We start from the raw sequence: 21,977 nt of genomic DNA, 5'->3' as shown, positions 1-21,977 counted from the left end.
TAACATTTTGTAACTATTATGTAAATCTTATTAGGATTAAAGAGTTATAGAAAGCTATTCGATTTATCTTCATGCTTCAGGAAAACTTTCCATATAGAAATGGAAAAGCATGACCAAACGTTCTACAACAGCAATTACCAATGGGGTTTTGTCAATATTGTTAATGAGAAGTTTACTAGCGTCAATGTGGGCGAGATAGAATGGTGGTCAATGCTAGTAGAGTAAAGGATTGTTCACTTATCTGATGACACTTAAGGGAACTGGGAAACATACATGCATCAATCACTTAATAAGCATTTATCAAGTGCCTAATATGTATCAAGCCCAGGGTATACAAAATACAGAGAATGGAACAATCTCTACTCTTAAGGGGCTTCCATTCTACATGACGGCATCATGTGGGTACCTGGTAATAGTACTTCCCAGAGCCACCATTTTGCTATAGGTACACATAGTTAATATTATATTGGACAATTCTTCTTTATCAAATTTAGAAACATAAACAGTAAGAGAAAAAGCTGTTTATAGTTCTGACTAGTACCCAGACACAAAATACTTTCATTTGCATTTCTTAAGGGTGTTAACACTGTGCCCAGACTGACAGCTTTGAGATCAATGCAGAAGCAACCCCAACCTCCCCAGAACAGTTTTGCTACCACATGGAAGAGCCTTCCTCATAACAGAATGATTATCCTGAGAACTTTAGTAATGAAAATGCACAAAAGAAAGAAAAAGTTAAAGGTGTCTGGGCCTTCAGGTGATCGTGCTTCTTCCTACGGTGTGTGGGCATCCCCCTCTCCCAGTCAGAGTCTTCTTGCAGGATACCCCCCAAGACTCTTCATAAGCTTCCAAACAACCCTTCAATTAATATGAAAAGCTGAGTATGCCTGGCAATATACCAATCAGGTGGGCGAGGTGGGAACAGAACCTGAAAATAACCGGGCATACTCTTTTCAGAAGCTGAATGATTGAATCATCTCAAGCCTTCATTTACAGACCACAGCAAAAAAAGTATAAAAGGCTAGTTCCCCATGGCCAGAAAACCCATTAGGCTGATTTCAATCTTCTGCAATGATTTAGAGTCAGCTGGTGGCCCAGAACACTAGACTTGGAGTCAGGAAAACCTGAGTCCCAATCCAGCTTCAGACACTTATCAGCTGTGTGACCCTGGGCAAGTCACTTGACTTCTGTCTGCCCCAGTTTCTTCATTTGTAAGACAGGGATATTAATAGCACCTACCTCCCCAGAGTTGTTGGAGGACCAACTGAGATACCATTTGTAATGTGCTCTGCAAATCTCAACAGGCTACATAAATGCTAGTTATTGTTGATGTTGTTATTAAAGCCAGAACCTACACTATATGGGAGGGAGCTCAAAACAGAGAATAGAATAGTCCTGCTGAATTATCAAGTGCCTATGCAAAACTGACCTCAGCTTCTCCTGCCTACCACAGCACAGAAGTCTAAGTTAAACCTAGACCTCCTGACATGGTCCCCTCCCCTGAGCTCCCTTACCAGTGTACTTCCAGGTCACATCCTCTAAAAGCAGGTTGCTGTTCTCAGGCATGTGCTTCTTGAGCCAAGCCCAGCAGTGGACCTGCTGGTCAGTAGGGGAAATCATGAAGAAACTAGAAAGCAAAGCCCAAAAAAAAAAATCAAACCAGGTGGCAAAGAATGTTTGATGAAGTTAGCAAGGAATTCTGCCCCTCTCTATTCTCCAGGCCAGTGCAGAAAACGACACTAATCTATGTACAAAAGTCTTCTAGTGTGACAAGAGCCAGAAGCAGCTTGAGGCTGAATGCGACCTAAGGAGAGCCACAGAAAAGGCTGGCCTGTGTGCAGAAGTCACAAATTACACAGGGTCTGGCTGACAGACTGCAAATTTCCACAAGATAGGTAGACTTCTCAAATTAAGAACTGCCAATAATTTATTTCTGTGATTTCTTCTTAGACTCAGTTTCCAAAGAGCAAACTGTTCAAAAAGCAGGGCTTATGTGAAAAGGTAAGTGACTGGCCTTGCCCAGCATCACCCAGTCTGAAAGAGTCACCCACAGGAAAGACTTGAAATTATGTCCCCCTGACTCCAAGGCCTACTTTCTATCCTATGTGTCAGGCTGCGCCATTCTCAGCCATGCTCCTGCACCACCATAAGGGGAGGGGGAGGAGCTGGGGGAATGGGGGCTCCCCAGGCAGGAGGCAGGGGAAGCCACCCCCCCATCCCGCTCTGTTCACCTGCTTCTGCTAAGCCGAGCTATGCTGCAGTCATTTTCATAGCCACCGCCCTCATTGAGCATGCCTGTGTGCACAATGTGGCCCACGGGCACATCCAGGTCATTGGAGAAGAGGTACTGAAGAAGTTCAAAGTCTTCTGCCTCAGGGGACTGCAGGGTTTGAGGAGGAAAAGGGAGTTAGCACAATAGCTTCAGGCCAGCGAGCTCTCCTGAAGAGGAAGCAGATGTGTGGAGAAAACTCAAGAGTGCCACTATCAAAGGTGCAGGCTTGGCAGCACTAAGCCTGTCCATCCTCTCCACTCACACCCCCTCACCCCCCATGCCCCCCTGATCCGAATGACCTCCCCAAAAAGGACTTCAGCAATAGCTTCCTCCTTATGGGTTCCTCTGCCTCACGTCTCTCTCCTCTCCACATGCAGGTCTAACCATGTCACCCCACCTCTCCAACACCTCTGGGGCTCCCCTTCCGTCCAGGATGAACGCTGAAATCCTGCCTGACACCCAGAGCCCACGGCCACATGACCTCCTCCCACCTGCGCCGGCCCCCACAGGCTCCATGATCCGCCTACTTGGGCTGACGGTCCTCCTGCCCCCAGGACACTCCTCCATCTCCTGACTCTGTCCTTACACCTCCTGTGCCTCTTCACCTCTGCCTCCTGGCTTCCCCGCCCTCTTCAAGCCTCAGCTCACAACCCAGCACCGCCCCCACCACATAGTATGTATGTAGTTATTTGCTTGCCCTGTCTCCCATTAGACTGTGAGCTCCCCGAGTTGTCCTTCTTTGGATCCCTGGGCCTTAGCCCAGGGCCTGGTACAAAGTAAATGCCTAATTGATGCTTGTTGAATTGACATCAGGAAGATAAGACAAAATTAAAATCCTGATTATATCTCTTACAAGCATGACATAGAAAAGGTAACAGTTAATTCTGATTAGGCATGGATATTCCTGAAAAAAATTAGATCAAAAAATGTGAGAGGAATTCAGGAAAATCCTAAAAAACAAAGACTAAAAAAATCCAATTATATTACATTCCTCCTACAGAGACAAAGTACTGGTATCAGATAAAGCTGTTCTGACAGTCAGGAAAGGTTCTGTAACCTGTCATTTGGGCTTCCAAATACTTACAATTATTTCAAATTTAGTAAAAGAGGACATGTCAATGACACAGACAGCCTCTTTACAGCATTTGACTTCGGACTCCACGATGTCAAACCAGTCTGGCTTATAGAATGTCTTGCTCTGTTCCAATGCCAGTAGATCTAAAGAAGAGAAATGACAGAATTTAAAAAGAAAAGAGAGAGGATTTATAGAAGGGGCTCGCTATGTATCCCAGTGAGTAAATCAAGAGTAGACTGTCCACCTTTCCTGTTAAATATAAGAGGCAGCATGACACACAGGATAGAAAGTAGGTCTTGGAGTCAGGAAGACATAGGTTCAAGCCTGTCTTCTGACACAGACTGGGTGACAGTGGGCAAGGCAGGCCACTTGCTCTTTCTACTACTTCCCAGGCCATGAGCTAAGATTAAGTGGCAAATCCACTGCTGCTCTGCATTACTACAAGGGATTTTCTAAACCCCTGAAATCACAGATCCGAACCAAAATAATATAGCACTTTATGGTTACAAAGTACTTTTGTGTACTTTAAATCACTTCTTGAATTATCTTACTGGAGCTTCACAATTACTCTGTGAAGGAATGAAAATTATTTTCCCATTTCACAGACAAGGAAACAGGTTTACAGAGATCAGATGATTTGCCCAAGGTGAATCAGGAACTAGAACCAAGGCCTCCTGGCCTCCAAAATACAGTGTTCTTTCTTCCATTAAAAGAAAAGCTGCCTCTCGTACCTCACGACGTATGTTTTTTCTCAGGTTTTCAGATCAGAAACTAAAATGAGATCTTGCCTTTGTCAGGTGGGACAAAATACTTAGGCCTCTCAAAGCCATGTTTCTCCATCCATCTGGCTCCCTGTGCGTCCAAGCGGTCATAAAGGGGAGATGTACGCAGCTGCCGACCAGTCAGGAAGTCCCACCTCGGGACCTTAAGATCATAGAGCAGGGCTGAAATGAACAGAAAAGGAGATGACAAAGCTCACAAAAGCAAGAAGAGCTTTAGTCAGTGAGAGACAACAGGTGAAAGGTTTTTAAAGGCTGGCTGGAATATGGAGGACGGGGACTGTCCCTCGATCTTTCCCAGTGCCTGGGACAGAAGAGTACATTCTTGCAAATGACAGCAGTGGGGACTCTTCTCAGGACAGACTGGGTGACATGGTACAAAGTTAGAACTCTCACACTGAATGGCACTCAAAGGTCTTATTGTGCATGTGTCCTGGGCACTAAAACCAAGAGCAAATTAAATTAAGAGCTTCAGTCACATTCGATTCTGAACATAAATATTCATAGATTATTTAGGAACAGTTTAGCTAAGTCTGGGCATGGATTCCATCAGAGTGAGCAATAATCTGAAGAGAGTCAGAAGGTAGGAATGTGTTAGAAGCTGTTTTCTATCTTATTGCTATGTAACAAATAATCAGGACTCTCATTAATGAAGATTAGGGTTTTAAGAATAATTTTGTGAATCTAGTATCTAGGAAAGACAAGTCCAAAATTCCAAGGAAAAAAGCAAGAAAGTAAGAAAATATTCACTAAGCAACATGTGATCTCTTTCAGGTGAAACCAACACGGACACTGCTGAGGACCTACACAGTAGCCACCACTTTCACTGACATCTGAAGGAAAAGGATCTTTGGGGGAGAAACGGAGAAGGCTTTCCTTCTCCTCCTCCACAGTGAACCTCCTGAGGATGAAGCGGGTGAACTTAAAATACACCAAGGAAAAGGATATATCATATCCAGTAGGATTAGCATATAAACAACTTCCATAGCATATAAACACAGGACTAAAACAGTCAAACATCTGAGATCATACCAGGAGCAGCAATTAGGTAAGTGAAGAAAAAGTGTTCCTTTGGAACCAGCAGGTGATGCTGGAGTAAGAAAAAGGCTCACTCACGCATCACTTCCATGACTCGGTGGCGGAGGAAGGTACGGCTGCTCTGCAGAGCTCCAAATCGCTTCAAGTCCAAATCCCACACATTTTCTGAAGGGTAACCATGAACCATCCATTCAGCAAGGTACCTATTTTGAGACACAAAGGAGGGGCAGCTAGGTGGCACAGTGGATAGAGCTCTGACCCTGGAGTCAGGAGGACCTGAGTTCAAATCCTGCCTTAGACACATAACACTTACTAGCTGTGCGATTCTGGGAAAGGTAACCCCAATTGCCTAAACAAAAAAAAAAAAGTCAGACTTTTGGGGCAGGTAGGTGGCGCAGTGGGTAGAGCACCGGCCCTGAAGACAGGAGGATCTGAGTTTAAATCCAGCTTTAGACCAAACACTTAAAACTTACTAGCTGTGTGACCCTGGGCAAGTCACTTAACACCAAACTGCCTAAAAATTAAAAAAAAAAAAAAGCAAGAGAGAGACACAAAGGAACAGGAAGCTCTTGTTTCCAACACTCTAAGCAGTGGTCTCTTACTATCAATACAACATTCTTGAGTGCACATGCCATAAAGTACAGAGCTATTTGTAAGTGATCTACCTGTACTACAGTACTAATAATTATAAACATTACAAGATTCAGAGAAGCAGCCTGGTGAGGTGGGGAGAGAGCAGGCGTCCAAGTCTGAAAGACCTGTTTCCAAGTCCTACTTCAATTCGTGACTGGAGGGGCATGGGGGATGGACACTAGAAAAAACACTCCCCACTCAGAGTTCTAAGACTGTGGGTTGCAAAGAAGATGCCAACATGCAGGGGCATGGGAAGTTCAGTCATGTACAATTTTTCTGTACCAAGGAATCACAGATCTAGTCTCCATCCACATGATAAAACTTACATTAAAAAATAGAATTTAGGGGCAGCTAGGTGGCACTGTGGATAGAGCTCTGGCCTTGGAGTCAAGCAGACCTGAGTTCAAATCCGGCCTCAGACACTTGACACTTACTAGCTGTGTGACCACAGTCACTTAAACCCAACTGCCTCACCAAAAGGCAAAAAAAAAGAATTTAAAGAAAAGGTAAAGAGGAAACATTTGCTTCTCAAGTTAACAAGGAGTTCCTGGAGTTTAGTGAGTATAGGAGTGACTCGGCCACACCTGAACTTTATGAAAATCCTTTGGCCCATGGAAGATGAGCTCAAAGGGGAGAGACTGGAAACAGAGAGGCCAATCAGGAGACTTGCAATAGCATAGGCAAAAGGTAATAAGGACCTAAAATCAAGAAGAGACTGTGCAGAGAAGAGGATACTGATGAGAAACAAGACCGAGAAGCTGCTTGGACATACGGGGTATGGGAAAGTGAAATTGGGTGACTGGAAGGACAGCTGTATCCTTAACAGGAAGGGTGGGAAAAGATAATGAGATCCCTACCACCTGTTCCTGCCCAGCCAGCAGCACAGGGCTGACCCTCTGAGGAGCACCTGAGAGAAAAGGGACTGTCCCAGCAGCCCCTGTACAGCTGCTGCTGGGGCACCTTGGTCGAGATCTGAGGTGCAAACCCCAGGCTCAGAGGGAGGGAAGTGGGGAGTATACACAGCAAAGCGAAGGGACAAAGACAGGTTTCAGGGAATAAAAAAGTAGGTGTGGTTGAACAGGCCAGCAGGGAGAGTAGGATATGACTTATCTTCCCACACTTCAATTGGTTGATCATGTACCTACCACCTGGGGTCTAAAGGTTCATTTCTGGCTATGTCACAGACTTCATGTGCTCTTAGCTAATTTACTTAACTTCTCTGGGGAAACATCAGTCTAAAGGTGCTACTTGCAGCTCTGTTACCTGTCTCAGTACCACTGCAAGGACTGACGACGTGCTCTGTGAGACAGAGCGGGGCACTATGGGAGTGTCAGATATCACGGGTGACTAAAAGTAATAAAAATATCATCATGTACATATCAGAATAGGTACTGTCCTTTAAAGCAGTCACCTTGGGAATTACATTACCACCTGATTCAAACTATATCTGGAAACGTCCAGAGACAATTCATGAGCCACACAAGAAAATGAACACTATGACCTTTTCAAGCCAAAACTTACTTTGACCTTAAGTGAAATCCTCCATTTGACTATGCTCCACCTCTTACCAGGCTTGGCACTAAATCACTACCCTTTAATGCAAGTTGATGCTTACAGAAGAGTTCCTGAAATACTTCAGGCTTTGTTAGATGAAGCAGCTAGCCTCCTTAGGTTATTTCTTTGAAAGGGACAACATGCCACTGAATGTGCTAGTTCTGGTATGTTTATTTGAAAAACAAAACCAAAGACAGTCCCGAGACTTAAGTGCCACCCCCAGCATCACAAGAGATTCCATAAGGGGATAAAACAGTAAGTGGAAGCAGTCAGGGTGAGCTCTGCAATTGTGCCCCTAGTTACTTACTTGCCTGCTCCTCCTGCAAATGAAGTTCCAGCAGAGTTCATTCCAGCTAGTACAAAGTAGCCCTGCACAGTCGGAGACTCCCCCATGATGCACCTCATGTCGGGCGTAAAGGACTCAGGGCAGTTCACCAACTTCATAATTTCTAGAGCTTCCAAGGTTGGCATCCTGCGCAGTAGGGAGCTCAGCAGAGGCTCTGAACAGAAAAAAATTTTAAAAATTAAAAACTGAAAAATAATATATATATATATATATATTATATATATATAATCCTCACCTGTAAAGAAAAGACTTTTAACCCCCCCATCTTTTCATTCTCCGCTCCTTTCATAGAATCTATTTTTTTTTTAAAAGCCTTTAAAAGGAAAATCTTACAATAAAAAAAAATCACAGAAGAGGATCTGTGAGATTTGAAATAAAATGTCTTGGAAAATTTCTGCACAGTGATATATAGTTACTGTGCAGAAAAGAAAATGTCATCTAAAAATTCTACAGAGCAAAGAGGCTATCAATTATCCTATTTACATAATGAAAAAAATTGAGAGATGGGATCACAAAAAGGTTTTTAAAAATTCTTCAAAGGGATCTCACACAATGAGGGGCAATGAATTCCTAAGATGTTTATGAGCAGATGCAAACATTACATTTAATTTAAAAAATAAACAGAAAGACCAACAGTCCAAAAGCTACTTTCCAATGATTTCTTGAATTTTATACGGAGTCCTGCTCACAGAAAGTCTTCCTCTCCTTCCAGTAATGTAAAAAGAGCAGAATGAGAAGTCACAAGAACATGTTACGTTACATGATGCAGCCACCACCAAAGTCTGAAGAGCCACCCTGAGACCCAAGACCCTGCCTGGCAGCCTTGAAGAAATGAAGAGAAAGAACACGAAGACAGCTGGATCTGCCGGGTGGCTACCTGTGTAGCTCAAAAGCAAAATATTCAAAACACAGTCTAACAATGTTTAAAAAAAGGAAAAAAGGTGGATCGGCCTAGGTTCTAGCTCGGTTGTCATTAGTTACATCTTTGGACAACCCACAACTTCCTTAAGCCTCGTTTGGCTCATCTGTAGAGGGGGATAAATGATTGCCCAACCTACATCAGAGCTGTGAGGATCCGACAGGATAACGCCTGTGATGCACAGATGTGAGGCAGCATTACCCTGGCTCTAGTCACATACCAAAATGATCCCAATCTTCATGCAGATTCTGAATGTCTAGCTGGTTCTTGCCCTCAGTAAAGATGGGCTTAGGGTTCTTCTCAAAGCCACCAGACAGGATACCGCCTTGCCAATTCCGAACGTAGATCCTTCCATCTGCATCCACAATAGCTATAGAAAAGAGGTGACAACAAAGCAATGGGGAGAAGGAGGAGAGAATCTCCATTTTAAATTAAGACAATTTTTCTAAAAGGACAAAGAAGAGAAAGAATTAACAAAGCAGGACTTGGGAACCAACAAAAGAGATTCATTCATTAATGAATTTGCCAAAGTCACCCGGGTCAGAATCCATGAGGGACACAGGCAATCTAGCTTAGACACACTTGTGATGTATTTTGGGGTTGGGGCTGGGGTCGGGGATGGGGTAGAAGTTGGTCAGCCACCTCCAAGTGGACTTCATTTCCAAAGGCAGTGGTGAATGTTTCTCCTGTTACTACTGCTAACCCCCAACACTCAATGCAATAAGCACAGAGCCTTCGTGAGTGCTTATAGCTCAAGAACTTCACTGCCATTGTATCAACTGAAAGTCAGGCAGAAAGAAGGGGCTATGGATCCTGTTTGGGGGTGACGGCCCCCAAGATGTCAATACCCTCCCCTCTGACACAAGGCTCATACACAGAGAATCTAAGCTACGTATATTTCTTATTTTGTCTCAATTACTCTTAGGGATCACATCGCCGTGGCAAAAACCAGAGTTCTTTCCGGGATGGGAAGACAGTTTAGAAGAAGAATTTTCTTGTAAAAGAATGGTGGTTTAGGTGGAATAATGTCTTGGCTATCCTTTAATAAATATTCACCTTAAAGAAATAAGTTGGAATTGGGTTTACCTCCCTATAATATCCTTGGGGGGAAAAAAAACTCCTTGGGGAAAGTAAGTTCTGTCCTCAGGATAAAGATTTCCCTTTCAGAAGAAAGAATATTGTAAATGAGTAAGATTTGTTTTAAAAAGTACAAGTCCTCACTTGGTGTGCTGCTCTGCAGTGGGGTCTCCAGGGGACGAGTCAGAAGGTAGAAGTGTTCACAGGCATGTAACGGGATACTAACCGGTTCTTCGTTGGACAGACCCAGCTCGTAAGCCCACTACAAATGGACAGATTTATTTGTGGGTGGGAAGGGGAGAAAAAAATACAAAGGAGCAAGTTAAGTCTCTTGAAAACCTTAATTTCAAGCGACTTTTGTGCTCTTCTACAATGTCAGATATGGGAAGCCAGTTTCAGCCTGCATTAGTCCATATAGGAAATGTCACTGTATTGTTTACATTGAAGAGATGAGTTCAATTTTGGAACAAAGACAGATAAAGATTTATCTCAGTGCTCAGAGGGTGCCTAAACTCTTGGGGACAAAAATGAGTTCTTAATAGCAAAATAAGACATCATCTCACCTACAGACCTCAAAATGACAGTGGCTAAATTAACTTCAAACAGCAAAATGAATTTCCCAGCTCACCTTAAGATTACTGAACAGTATAAAAGGAAAACAATTTTCCTTAGCACAGTCTCCTTACTATTCGCAAACTGAATCCCTGAATTCCATGCCCCTGACCTAGTGAAATAAGTCAGCAACTTAACTGAAGTTGACGAAAACAGACGCCCAACGTAACAACCAGACCCAGGAGTGGCTGGCCATATGCTGACATTTCTGATTGTGGGGACCTCATTCAGTGAAGTACAGAAGAAGGTCAAGTCTAGAGGTGCCTCTCTTTCAGAGACAAGGGATTTCTAATCCCTTCAGTTCCAGGTTTTTCCTCTGGTCAAAAACAGAGAAAATCACTTGGCTTTCTTACAATTACTTAAAAACATAATCATCCACTTCTCTAGATGATTAAGTATCTGGAGTCCTGAATACTCAAACTCAACAAATATAAGAGGTTAAATAAGGCAAGATCAAGACACAACATTGTTTCTAACCTGACCAGCACAGCTGACAAAATATTGACATTCAATGCATCCTCTATCCGTTTCTACTCCAGTTACACGACCCTTTTTGACTTTCACATGAATAACACTTGTCCGGTCACGGATCTGAACACCTGTGCCAAAGTAAAAGAAGTGAGTTAACATATCGCCCTAGGTTTGTGAACTAGAGAGGATACAAAACATCTTGAGTCTGTGTGCCAATCACTTTCTCTCTTTAAGAGAGTAGGCCAGATACTCAATAATCTACAAAAATTAGAAACGAAAAGCTAACCTTTGGCATTTAATTTTCAGATACAATATTTAAATGACATTCTACCAATTTAATACGTGGCACACCCACTTCACTGATAGCATGTGAAAGGACCGTTCCTAACCATGAAAATGCCAGGTTCTCTCAAAGAATTACTCGTCCCCAAATACAATCATTTCTAGAGGTACAGATATGAGAACCAGGCCCAAGGGCCAGTCTACCTTCCCACCAGCCCTTGCCTCGGTCACCTTCACTCCCTACAACTTTTTAAACCTGTTGATTAAATGTCTAAGGTGTTTGAGCCTGGAGCTTTGAGAGCTTCGAGAAACTCCTTGTAGGCCTGCAGTATATGAGCAGGCACAGACAGCAATTCTCTGGGATAGTAAGGAGAAAAGTGGATATTTTAAAGTGTCTGTTACTGTTAATGAACTCTAATACTAGGGCATTTAAAAATGGTAACTGACTATCCCAAATGGAAAACGATCTTTCCAAAGTTGGGCTTGTTTCTTCATGGGTTAAAAAAAAAAAAAGCACAACAACCTCTATTAGTAGGGACAACTTCAGACAGCACCTTACTTTCTCAATTTGAATTTTTGGTTCGAACCCCACCAACAACCAAACAAGTTTCTCACCATTTTGACAGGCAGCACTGGCCAATGCAAGAGCCACATCAGCCGCTGACACCACTGCATCCTCAGGCACGTGCATGGCCCCCACCAGGTCATGGATGCTAATGAGTGGGGACAGCTCAGCCACTCTCTTTGGGGAAATGATCTCAGAAGGGATGCCCATTACACTGTCACAGAAAACAGAGAGGCAAGGAGCTTACCAGCAGCTCTGCAAAAAACTACCCACCGGCTAGAAAGACTCCTCTCAGCCTTGAACATACCTCAGTCTCGAGTTGATACGCTTCAAGGAGATCAGTCGGTCCTGAGTCTGAGCCAGAAAGATTGAGCCTGTCCTTATGTAACCTGTATGAAAAACCAAGTCGGACCAGAGAAAGTTCTCTAACAGACTTCACTGGAGGAATTAATGGAAATCCTTCCAACAGACAGGCAAATCTCATTTCCCACAGAAACCACTTTTAATTAACCCAATACTTGTTTTTCAATGAAATATAATTGGAAGAAATCTAGTCAACTAAAACTAGAGCCCCACATCTTCATAGCCTCCTCCTAAAGAATCTCACCGAAAAATAAGATGTACAGAAAAATAAGAAAAAAGGGATATAGAAATCTATCCTGCTCTACAGGAAAATAGAAGGGGAAGGGGATAGGAGAAGGAGGGGGTGTTGACAGAAGGCAGCGCAGATTGGGGGAAAGGGTATTCAGAATTCACGTCTTCTTGTGGTGGGGGGAGGAGAGAGATGGGGGGAAAATGTGGAACTCAAAATCTTGTGGAAGTGAATGTTGAAAACTAAAAATAAATTAACTAATTTTTATAAATTATTAATTAAAAAATTTTCAAAAATAAACACTGTAAGAGTAGTATACTAGTAAGTAGTTAATAACTATTTAAACAAAAAAAACCACTCCTATAAATTTAATCTACATTACTAACATTTTCTTCATAACTTTCTTAAGTCTAGGCAATCAACAAAACAATAAATCAAGCCCAAATCTGTAGTGTTTGCCAATTTATGAGGTGTAAGTGCCAACTCTGAAAATTTGGTAATTAATTCTCAAGAGCCAGCATCAGTTGGCTCTAGCACACTCCTGCCCAAAACCCAGTTGAGAGAACTGGGATTTTAGAGATGGGAAAACAAATTTAAAATAAAGGCAAAGTACTAAACCAAATTGTTAATCTTGAAGGGCAATATGGAAGTAGACAATACAGATTTCAGTTTAAACAAAGCAAAGGACTCATCCAAAGAGATCAAACTACTTGGAATTATACCATACAGTAGAACTGTACTAACAGGCAATGTGGTGGTGATAAAAAGTCAGCCTTAGAGTCAAAAAGACCAGGATTCAAGTCTGGCCTCTGACACACAATGTCTTTGTTTGCCACTGCCCTCCACGGCATATGGGGTCTCAGCATCTGACTTGCAGCTGAAACCTTCTCTACGAGTTGTCTCTCCTTATCAGAGTAGGACCTCTGAGAGCACGGGCTGCCGTGCTTTTCTGTCTGTCTCCCCAGCCCTTGGCACAATGCCTGTCACAGAGTCAGTGCCTAATCAATGTTTTTCCATTCATTCATTCACTCACTCACTCCTTCATTCATTCCTTGAACCACTCCACGCCCCCAGACAAGCCTCTAACTCTCTAAGCTCCAGAACAACTGCTGATCTCATGGGTACAAAAAGTTTCCTCATATCATAGGTCTAGATAAAAAAAAAATTCCATTAAACCACAACTTATTAAGTTTAAAATACACCGTTTTAAGGGCAAAAATCCTGTCTCCTACACCTAAGAACTACACACTATGAAGGCCCAATTCAGAAAGGCCAGCCTCTAGATTATGCACGATGTCACAGGAAGGAAAGAAACAAGCATTTATATAGCATCACTAGATGCCAGGCACTGTGCTTAGCACTTGGTACAAATGCTATCTCAATGGATCCTCAACAATCCTGGGCAAGAGGTGCTGTGCTGCCCCATTTTACAGTGGAAGAAACCAAAGCAAACAGAGGTGAAGTGACTTGCCCAGGATTACACAGCTGGTAAGTCTCTGAGGCCAGGTTTGATCTCAGATCTTACTCTATTACTGGAACAGTCCAGTTAGAGCAGTGGATTTCTGCTGATCCATACAATCCTACTGAATCCTCCTAGTAATCAACAGCACACATCTATGAGACACTGGGCCAGGAGCTAAAGATGCAGCCTGTGACCAAGAACCAGAAGCTAAAGGGCGCCTACCAGAAGCAAACCTATATCTGGCCATGTTACTACAGTATGTTAATTAACTAAATAAATTAAACAAACCATCATCACAAGTAAGAAAGTAACTCCTAAATGAGCATCCTACAGATATTAGTACCCAAAGGGCAGCACATACTCTTCCTTCTCCCAATTTCTCTCAGAAATAAGGAAATCTGAAACCCCACTTGACATAGTAGAGGATGAATAGACAGAAATGACCCAGAGAATTTTTTTTAATTTCCTGGTCCAGCACAACCCTTGTCTGTACAAAGCTGGGTCAAACAGAATGCAGAGTAATGACGCTTGAGCGACACTCAGACCGAAAGATGTCACTGTCTTACCTGTCTGAATCCCTGTCTCTTGCTCTAACTGCTGATAGAGTTTGTTCGAATAATTGGCCATCTTCTGTTCTAAGGTAAAGTTCCTAGCCGAACTAACAATGCCAGCACAAAACCTGGTAGAGCCAGCAGCCAACCTGTAAGACAAATCACACACAGGAACTCACATACCTAACACGAACAGGAAAGGACATGAGACTGGTACCAAAGAGCAAAAGAATTGGACGATCAAAGAGAACGTATAATGCTACAAGCAGTCCATCCCTCCCTAACCCCTCCACTGCTCCCTTAACTTTATTTGATTTCCTGAAGACAATTTAGTGCCTGATCTCTGCTGAGCCCTGGGCACTTTTGAATTCATTATTATGAGCACCTAGAAAATATTCCAAATTTAAGAGAAAACACATGTTTTCTAAGCATCTGTGTTATGTGTCTGATGGATCATGTTCTTTCTTCAAAAACCAGAAAAAGGCATAAATCATTAGATGGCAAACGGCAAGCAATTTCTATACCTTCGTTTGAATATTACATCAACAACACAGGGAAAAATCACAGCTGTTATTGAGAAAGAAAAAGGAAACTGGGGAATACAAGCCACTTAGTGCAGTGTGGCAGTCACGTGTTATGCGGTGTGGTTCTTACCTGCCCTGTTCCAATAGAAGAATATCCTTCCATCCCAACTTGGAAAGGTGATAGGCTACAGATGTGCCTATAATTCCACCACCACAGATGACTACCTGGGCATGGGTGGGGAGTGAGACAGGAGGACTAGATTCTGAAACTGTAGAAATGCTGCGCCTTGACGGGGACCTGTTCGGCCATCTCTGACTGGCCCTCCGCCATGGAATATCACATAGCAACCGGAAAAACATGATGGCGTCTGTTTGTCAACTTTCTAGAAATGTGATCTTCACTCACCCAAGAGGAAGCAGGGCATAAGAATTCAACCTAGAGAAGGAAAAACTGGTGATGTTTAATTCAGTGCTGTGTACAGGATCAATCAGAAATATTTGTAATAAAACATCTGTTACACACCTAACCTTTTAGTTAAGAGATTTAAGACTTCCCTCACCTTTAAAATAGGGATACTACTTAAACACTCTCTACCTCACAGAGCTGCTGTGAGAAAAATATTTTGCAAATTGCTAAATAAAAGTGAGCTGTTATCACCATGAGGCACTACCCTACAAGGGAGATATGACTTACATGCTTTAAGCAGATAAGGTGTACATCTATGGAACCATAAAAGGATGTAACAGGCTATGAAATATACTAAATTGCACAAGACAGATAAGTAACCACAAAAAGAGAACAAAGAAGAAACAGATCAATAGGGGCTAGAGGAATCTGATAGGATGCATAGAAGTGGGACTTACCCTAAACACTAAACATAGCAGGCATTTCGAAAATGCTTCTTACTGAACTTGAAATCAGGAAGACCTGGGTAGTGCATCTTTGATACTTCAGAAGCCATGTGCCTCCAGGCAAGCCTCTTTGCCTCTCTGTCCTCAGCTGCTAAATATGGAGGAGGGAGGGGAACTGCTGGGCAAGATGCCCTTTAAAATTCCTTCCAGTTCTAAACTGATGAGCCTACAATACAAAGGCAGAGCAGGAATAAGCAGGATACATGTTGTTATTCAGTCATATCTAACTCTCCATGACCCCATTTGGGGTTTTCTTGGCAAAGATACTAGAGTGGGCTTGCCATTTCCTTCCCCAGCTTATTTTACTGATGAGGAACTGAGGCAAACAGGATTGACTTGCCCAGGGTCACATAGCTATTAAGCATCTGAGACTGGATTTGAACTGAAGGCTGAGTCTGACTCCAGGCCCAGCGCTCTGTGCGCTATGGCGACATCTAGCTGTCCATGACACATGTGCATAAAAGCAAAGAAACGGTCCTTGAGAGAGCAGAGGTTGTCTCATGGAGCAGTGAAAGATAAGGCTGAATAAATAAGGTCTCCCCAGGATTTGTCCCAGTCCCAGCAGGTGGAGGCATTTAATAACTGCTTCTATACTTGAACAGAGCAGAACCATGGTAGCCTCAAATTAGAGCAGCAGAGTTTAGTGGAAGGAGTCAAAGGAGCTGGGTCTGAATCACTACCTGGGTGACCCTAGGGAAGTCACTGGACCTCTCTGGGTCTCAGTTTCATCATCTCTAAAGTGATAGGGTTAGACCCATTCTACCTATAAAGGCCAGACAGAAATTTGGGCTTGCTGAAGTAAGTAGTGAGTAACCACTGACAGTTTCACAGAATTATGACATGATGAAAACAGTATTTTAAGGGCACAGTTAGCAGGCCATGAGGAAATGAGGGTCTGCATAAAGATAGTCAGAAAGAATAAGGCAGGTAAGTGGGCCTGGCCTCAGACGCTATCTAATTGTGAGACCCTGGGCAAGTTACTTTTTCTCATTTGTAAAATGTGCTGGAAAAAAAAAAATGACAAACTACACCAGTATCTTCGCCAAGAAAACCCCAAATGAAGTTACAAAGAGTCAGACATAACTAAAAATGACTCAACAACAAAAGTCAGAATGAAAATGAAGAAGAGAAAAACTGATTGTAAAGAAAGAATCCCCATGGAAAATAAACTCACCTGACATAAGAGACAAGGGAAGAAGAATTAAAGATGACTCCAAATATCTCAGCCCTGCAACCAGGAAAATAACTATGTAAACTGAGAATGGGTGTCAGTTTAGGAGGTATGAGAGATGAGTAGTGTCCTAGACACTGTGACTTTTAAGGCAATTAGACACACAAAGTAGAAATATTTTATAAGTAGATAACACAACTACAGCTTAGATGTAAGGAAGCTAGTATCGCAGAATTATTACCAGAGGCAACACGTGAAAGAGCATTTGTGGAAGGTACCATAAAGAAAAAGGCTAACAACTGAGTCTCAAAAAATGCTACCGGGAAGGAGGAAGAAAAGCAGAGACAAGAAATTTTTAAAAAAGAAATGAGGAAAACCAAGATAAAATAGTCAAGGTATGACATTAAATCATTCAAGAACACAACAGGCTGTAATAATCAATGCCAGCAAAAGGGTGCTGGTGGACAGATGCCAAGGGTACTCTCCACTGCCTGATCTCCTGCTGAGGGATCATCCCTCTCTAACCTAGGTCCCCCCAAGGTGAGGCTTGGCAAGGTTACTAAAAATCAAGGAGTCTCAAAAGAAAATGGGTCCTTCTCCAAAGTAGAGAGAAAACAGCAGGGAAGAGGATGTCAGAAGACAATGAGAGGAGCATCAGATAAGAGACTGTGGCCCCTCAGAAGAAAGGAAAGAAGGTACTACCAGCCAACAAGGCCATTGTTGCCACACCAACAAGAGAACTGACGACCAGCAAGAAGGGAACAGCTTCCCCGTAAGAAAAGAGCCCATCCCCAAGGCAAAGAAAGTCCAACCCCAAGCAAAGTCACTGTCACAAAGTAGTGGGGGAAAGACAGGCTAAAACTGCAGCCATTCCAATGGAGCCAAAATTCCAAGAATGCCAAGAATGAAGACAATGTAACAGGAGAGGAGGGGGGTGAAGAACTTGAGTCATCCAAAATGATGAAAACATGCGCAATTCCAGCCAAACAAGACTTTGAGTATGAGGAAAAGGATGAGGAATGCTCTGAAGGGAAAGCAATGGACACAACACCTGCCAAAGGGAAGATAAGATGGTTCCTGTGACAGCTAAGGCATCACAGGATGAGGAGAACAAGGACAGAGATGAGCAAAGAGGAAGAGGAAGAAGTCCTCTGCCAAAGAAGCAGCTGGAAAAAGGAAATTGGGAAACAGCCTCCTAAGCCAAGAAACAGAAACTGGAAGTTGAAACATCTGTGGTTTTTAATCTCTTGGTTAAAAACCTGATTTTCAACAAAAGTTCTTCTGACTCCTTTGCAAAACATGATCTCAAAGATGTGCATGCCCGAGGTGTCACATGCAGCAAGTTTGGTGATGAGGAAGATAAATCTGATGAAGGCCTGGAAAAAGCTCTGTTCTCAGTGGCTCAAAAATTCGTAACTGAAATTAAACTAGAAAGAGCAAAGGAAATAAAAAAAGATCATAAATGCAAAGACAGTCTTTACCAAGAGCCTTATAAAAGTATAAAGTAGTATTATAAAACTACTCATGAGAAACTAAAGGAATGTTTGAAAATGCTATTGAATTCAGTCAGTCCCAAGGATGAGACCCCAAAAGAATGGCCTACCTAGAATTTTAAGACAGAAGCACAAATGGACAAAATCTTGAAAGAACAAGGAACAGAGACTGATAATTAAGCCATTATTCTGAACTAAAAAAAAAAGTCAAGGCGAAAGAAATTCTAGAGATAGAATAATTCCTGGAGTGAGAATAACAAATCAGCAAGAAACTCAAAGACAGTTATAATGAATAACTTCACCTATAGAACCACTGGAAAAAGTCTACAGGAGTGTTTGAAAAAAATACCATGCTCAAAATAACCCAGGCAGACATAAAAGGTAAGTATTCCCTGAATTACACTCAACTGAAGCAGCAAAAGCAGCTTTGAATTTGTGTAACAAAAAGGAAACTGAACACAATCAGGTTGGAATTGAAAGGCCAGAAAACAACTAATGCTCAGAGCCGGTCATACACCATTTTGTTAGTCAAAGTGTAGTACCCTTCTTAGAAAAATGTAGATGACACTTCAAGGGAGAGACCATGCTGGTTTTGGCTAGATGGATGTTTCATATCAACTTTCTGAGGAGGAAAATATTTTTTTTTTTCTTCAGTCGCTAGTCTTGGGGCCACTTAAAAGAATCTAAACTGTAAACATTAAAAGAATCTAAACTGTAAACAAACAAAAAGTCCAATCAATCAGCTATTTACGCACCAGACAAAAAAAGGAAAAGGGAAAAAAAAGTTCTTTCACTCAAGACATTTACATTCTAAATAAAGCACTAAGCTGCAAGAGGTAGCTAACCATTCCAAGTAAACAACGAACTTAAGTAAATTGCACACAATGGGACCGAAGAACTCAATGAGGGCTAGAATAAAAGGGTAGATAGAGAAGCAACTAGTGGACAGAACTCTGGTCTTCAAGTCAGGGGGAGCTGAGTTCAAATCCAGATTCAGACACTTGACACTTACTAGCCCTGGGCAAGTCACTTATCCCGACTGCCTCACAAAAAGGTTAAAAAAAAAAAAGTAGAATAAAAGAGTAGGCTTCCAGGACTCAAACATCTGATTATTCAAAATTCCAAGAGTGAAGCTTAGAGATGGGAGCAAAGCCTACGTAGACATTGCATCAGGTGCTGAGAAGAAAATCTGGCATCAAAAGGAAAAGAGCACAGGAGGCAGGAACAAAACAAAATCAACTTAAAATTTCTGGTTGTTTTTGAAGACGGGGGAAAAACTATACGAGTTTAGAGATGAAAAGGACGCCGCGAACGGAAAAGCCAACGCCGTCCCAGCTTTTTTTTTTTTTTTAAACTGATTCAAGTCCACTTTATTTCACATAAAGAGACCATGGGCACATAAGACAAAGCTTCAAAGCCTTAGAAATGCTCAGGTGTTAAGAGCCACACAGACTGGGGTTGGGAGCGTAGGTGCAACTGGATGATTTAACACAAAGGAGGAGAAACTGATTTTTAAAATAGACATATATGCAAATGACATTTATACACTCATGTAGCTATCTTTTACGCATGCGCACACATATGGAAATCGCCAGCCACAATGAAACCCGGGGAAGGAAGGCCAAGCAAGCGGCCCGCGTCGGCACGGGCTGGGGAGGGAAGGATGGAGGCAGAGGCCGCGCTCCTCGGGCCCTGCGGCGTCCCTCGGGACAGGAAGGCCTTGGGCAGCAGCCGGGAGGCCCGACACCACGGCCACCCTCTGGAGGGCGCAGAACGCCCGGCCCGGCGCCGCTACCGGAAGCGGAAGCCCGAGAAGCAATTTTTAACGCTGTTTGGGAAAGGCTTGGAGGAAGCCCCCCCCCGCCAGGGTCTGGGCCCGGGCTCCTCCGGGTCATCGGCGGAGAAGACCAGGCCACCCTAACCGCGGTCAAAACGAGCGAAGCACGAAACGCGACAGGGTGTCAGGGGCTCCCCCGGCCTGCAGTGCAAACAGGAAGACGGGAGGCAAGCTGGGGGCGGGGAACTTGACCTCGAGCCGGCCGCGGGGGAGGAGCAGGAGCGCGGGGCGGGGCCCGGCCAAGGGCGCGGGCGGGGGGTGGAGTCGTTGGGGGCAGGGAGCCCCGAGGGAAGGAGACGGAAGAGGGAGGCCCGCGGCCCCGCCTTACCTCACGGCCCCGCCGCGGGCTCCGCGCCTTACCACGCCCCTCCGAGGAGCGTGCAGCAGGCGGCGGCGGGAGGCCTCCGGAGTGTGGGGAAGGCGGGAAGGAAGCGGAATGGGGGGCGAGGAGACGAGGAGCCCAGGCTCCCGACCTTTCGCGCTTTACGGGCCCTGCAGCAAGGGTACGACGGCGGGCGTCCCGTGCGCGTGTCGTCACGCCGCCGGCCCCGCCCAGCCGCTCCACGTGGTATTGTTTGGGTTCCGGAGCGGGATCCCACGTGCTACGCCGCCGGGCTTCGGGTCTTTCCCCTTCCCTCACCAACTGGATGTCTTCAGCGACCCCGCCCTTTGGATAGAGCCGCTAGCATTTGAATGAACACTTTTTTTTCCCAAATCTAAGCAACTTTTATTGATAAAATGTTATAAAAACATCCCGTTACATGTTCAGCGTCCGAGGAGCGCGGGAGTCACAATACCCAGTACAACATGTGCCCCTCGGCGCAAGGGGACACTCGTCCGTAGACGCGGGTGCAGACAGACACCCGCCCCTCGGCGCAGGGGCAGACGCAGACTGAGGCGGGTGCCAACCCCTCGGCGCTAAGGCAGACGGATTCTGGCACCTGCCCATCTGCTCAGGAGCAGACGGATGCTGGAACAAGGTTCTCGACACAGGCGCAGGCGCAGACAAATAGGGGCCCCAGTCATTCGGAGCAGGCGCAGGCGCAGATGGATGCAGGCCCCGCCCCCGCCCGGCGGCGGCTGCAGTTGCAGCCTGGCTTCTCCGCCAACGTTCCAAGGCCTTGGTCACCACGTCACTCTGCAGCAGTGGGCTGTCGCCGTAGAGTCGCACGCCGGTCATGACGTAGAAGGCGTCCCGCGTCCAAAGGTTGCATTGGCGCTCGATCGCCAGCAGGCTGTCCCAGTCGCGGCCGCCCGGGGCCTGCTGCTGGAGCAGGAGTTGGACCGCCGCCTTGAGGTCAGAACTGCACTGGTAGGTGGCCGCCATGAGCCGCGCGAACCCCGTGCCGCTCTCCATTCTGATGGAGCTGCGCACGACGAGCGGCAGGCCCCGCAGCACCGCCTGGGCGACTCGCTCCTCATGGGCTGCGGAAACAGGAGAATGGGGGAAAGCCGTGAAGAGCGGCGTCCTAACCCGGGCCTGCAAGCACGGATTACCTGGGCGCACTGCGCCGGCGGCAGCGGCGAAGGCCGGCACGCGGCTCCTCCCCCAGGCGCTCACTGAATCTACCGCCGAACTTTACTAACTTTGTTTAAATGTAAGGGGTTTCCCTTGCAGGCGTTTTACGCCGTTAAAAACAGTCTGAGAAGGCAAAATCTTTACATAACACTGCCAAATGAGGAGCCCCTGGCCTCGATCTGCCCTGGTTCCTCTTCTACCCTACTACCGCCACAATTGTGGGCATGCCTATATCATAGATATATACTTATACATATATACACACATATCCTTCCAGGCTCCCTCTCACATAC

General features: G+C 44.5%; 1 protein-coding gene across 2 annotated transcripts in view; it reads right to left on the bottom strand.

Annotated features, from left to right (window-relative positions):
* PDPR (pyruvate dehydrogenase phosphatase regulatory subunit) overlaps window positions 1-20,550 on the bottom strand; it is a 34,074-nt gene extending 13,524 nt beyond the window's left edge. Inside the window, exons 1-14 of one of the 2 annotated variants that reach the window (XM_027843247.1) lie at window positions 20,494-20,550; window positions 14,883-15,188; window positions 14,244-14,377; window positions 11,931-12,012; window positions 11,674-11,837; window positions 10,783-10,904; window positions 9,838-9,955; window positions 8,837-8,986; window positions 7,659-7,851; window positions 5,243-5,367; window positions 4,136-4,291; window positions 3,357-3,490; window positions 2,232-2,380; window positions 1,515-1,627 (exon numbers count right to left, since the gene is read on the bottom strand). In XM_027843247.1, the coding sequence (XP_027699048.1) occupies window positions 1,515-1,627; window positions 2,232-2,380; window positions 3,357-3,490; window positions 4,136-4,291; window positions 5,243-5,367; window positions 7,659-7,851; window positions 8,837-8,986; window positions 9,838-9,955; window positions 10,783-10,904; window positions 11,674-11,837; window positions 11,931-12,012; window positions 14,244-14,377; window positions 14,883-15,112 (1,870 nt within the window). In that variant the 5' untranslated portion in view covers window positions 15,113-15,188; window positions 20,494-20,550. Of the gene's footprint in view, window positions 1-1,514; window positions 1,628-2,231; window positions 2,381-3,356; window positions 3,491-4,135; window positions 4,292-5,242; window positions 5,368-7,658; window positions 7,852-8,836; window positions 8,987-9,837; window positions 9,956-10,782; window positions 10,905-11,673; window positions 11,838-11,930; window positions 12,013-14,243; window positions 14,378-14,882; window positions 15,189-15,616; window positions 15,830-20,493 lie in introns of those variants that run through there. The other variant, XM_027843246.1, reaches the window with a different exon arrangement.
* Between the last annotated feature and the right edge of the window lie 1,427 nt (window positions 20,551-21,977).

This window comes from Vombatus ursinus, unplaced genomic scaffold (genome assembly GCF_900497805.2).
Source record: "Vombatus ursinus unplaced genomic scaffold, bare-nosed wombat genome assembly UNPS02014900.1, whole genome shotgun sequence".
Classification (NCBI taxonomy): Eukaryota; Metazoa; Chordata; class Mammalia; order Diprotodontia; family Vombatidae; genus Vombatus; species Vombatus ursinus.
Note: the sequence above shows the minus strand (reverse complement) of the source record. Positions and strands in the feature narration are given on the sequence as shown.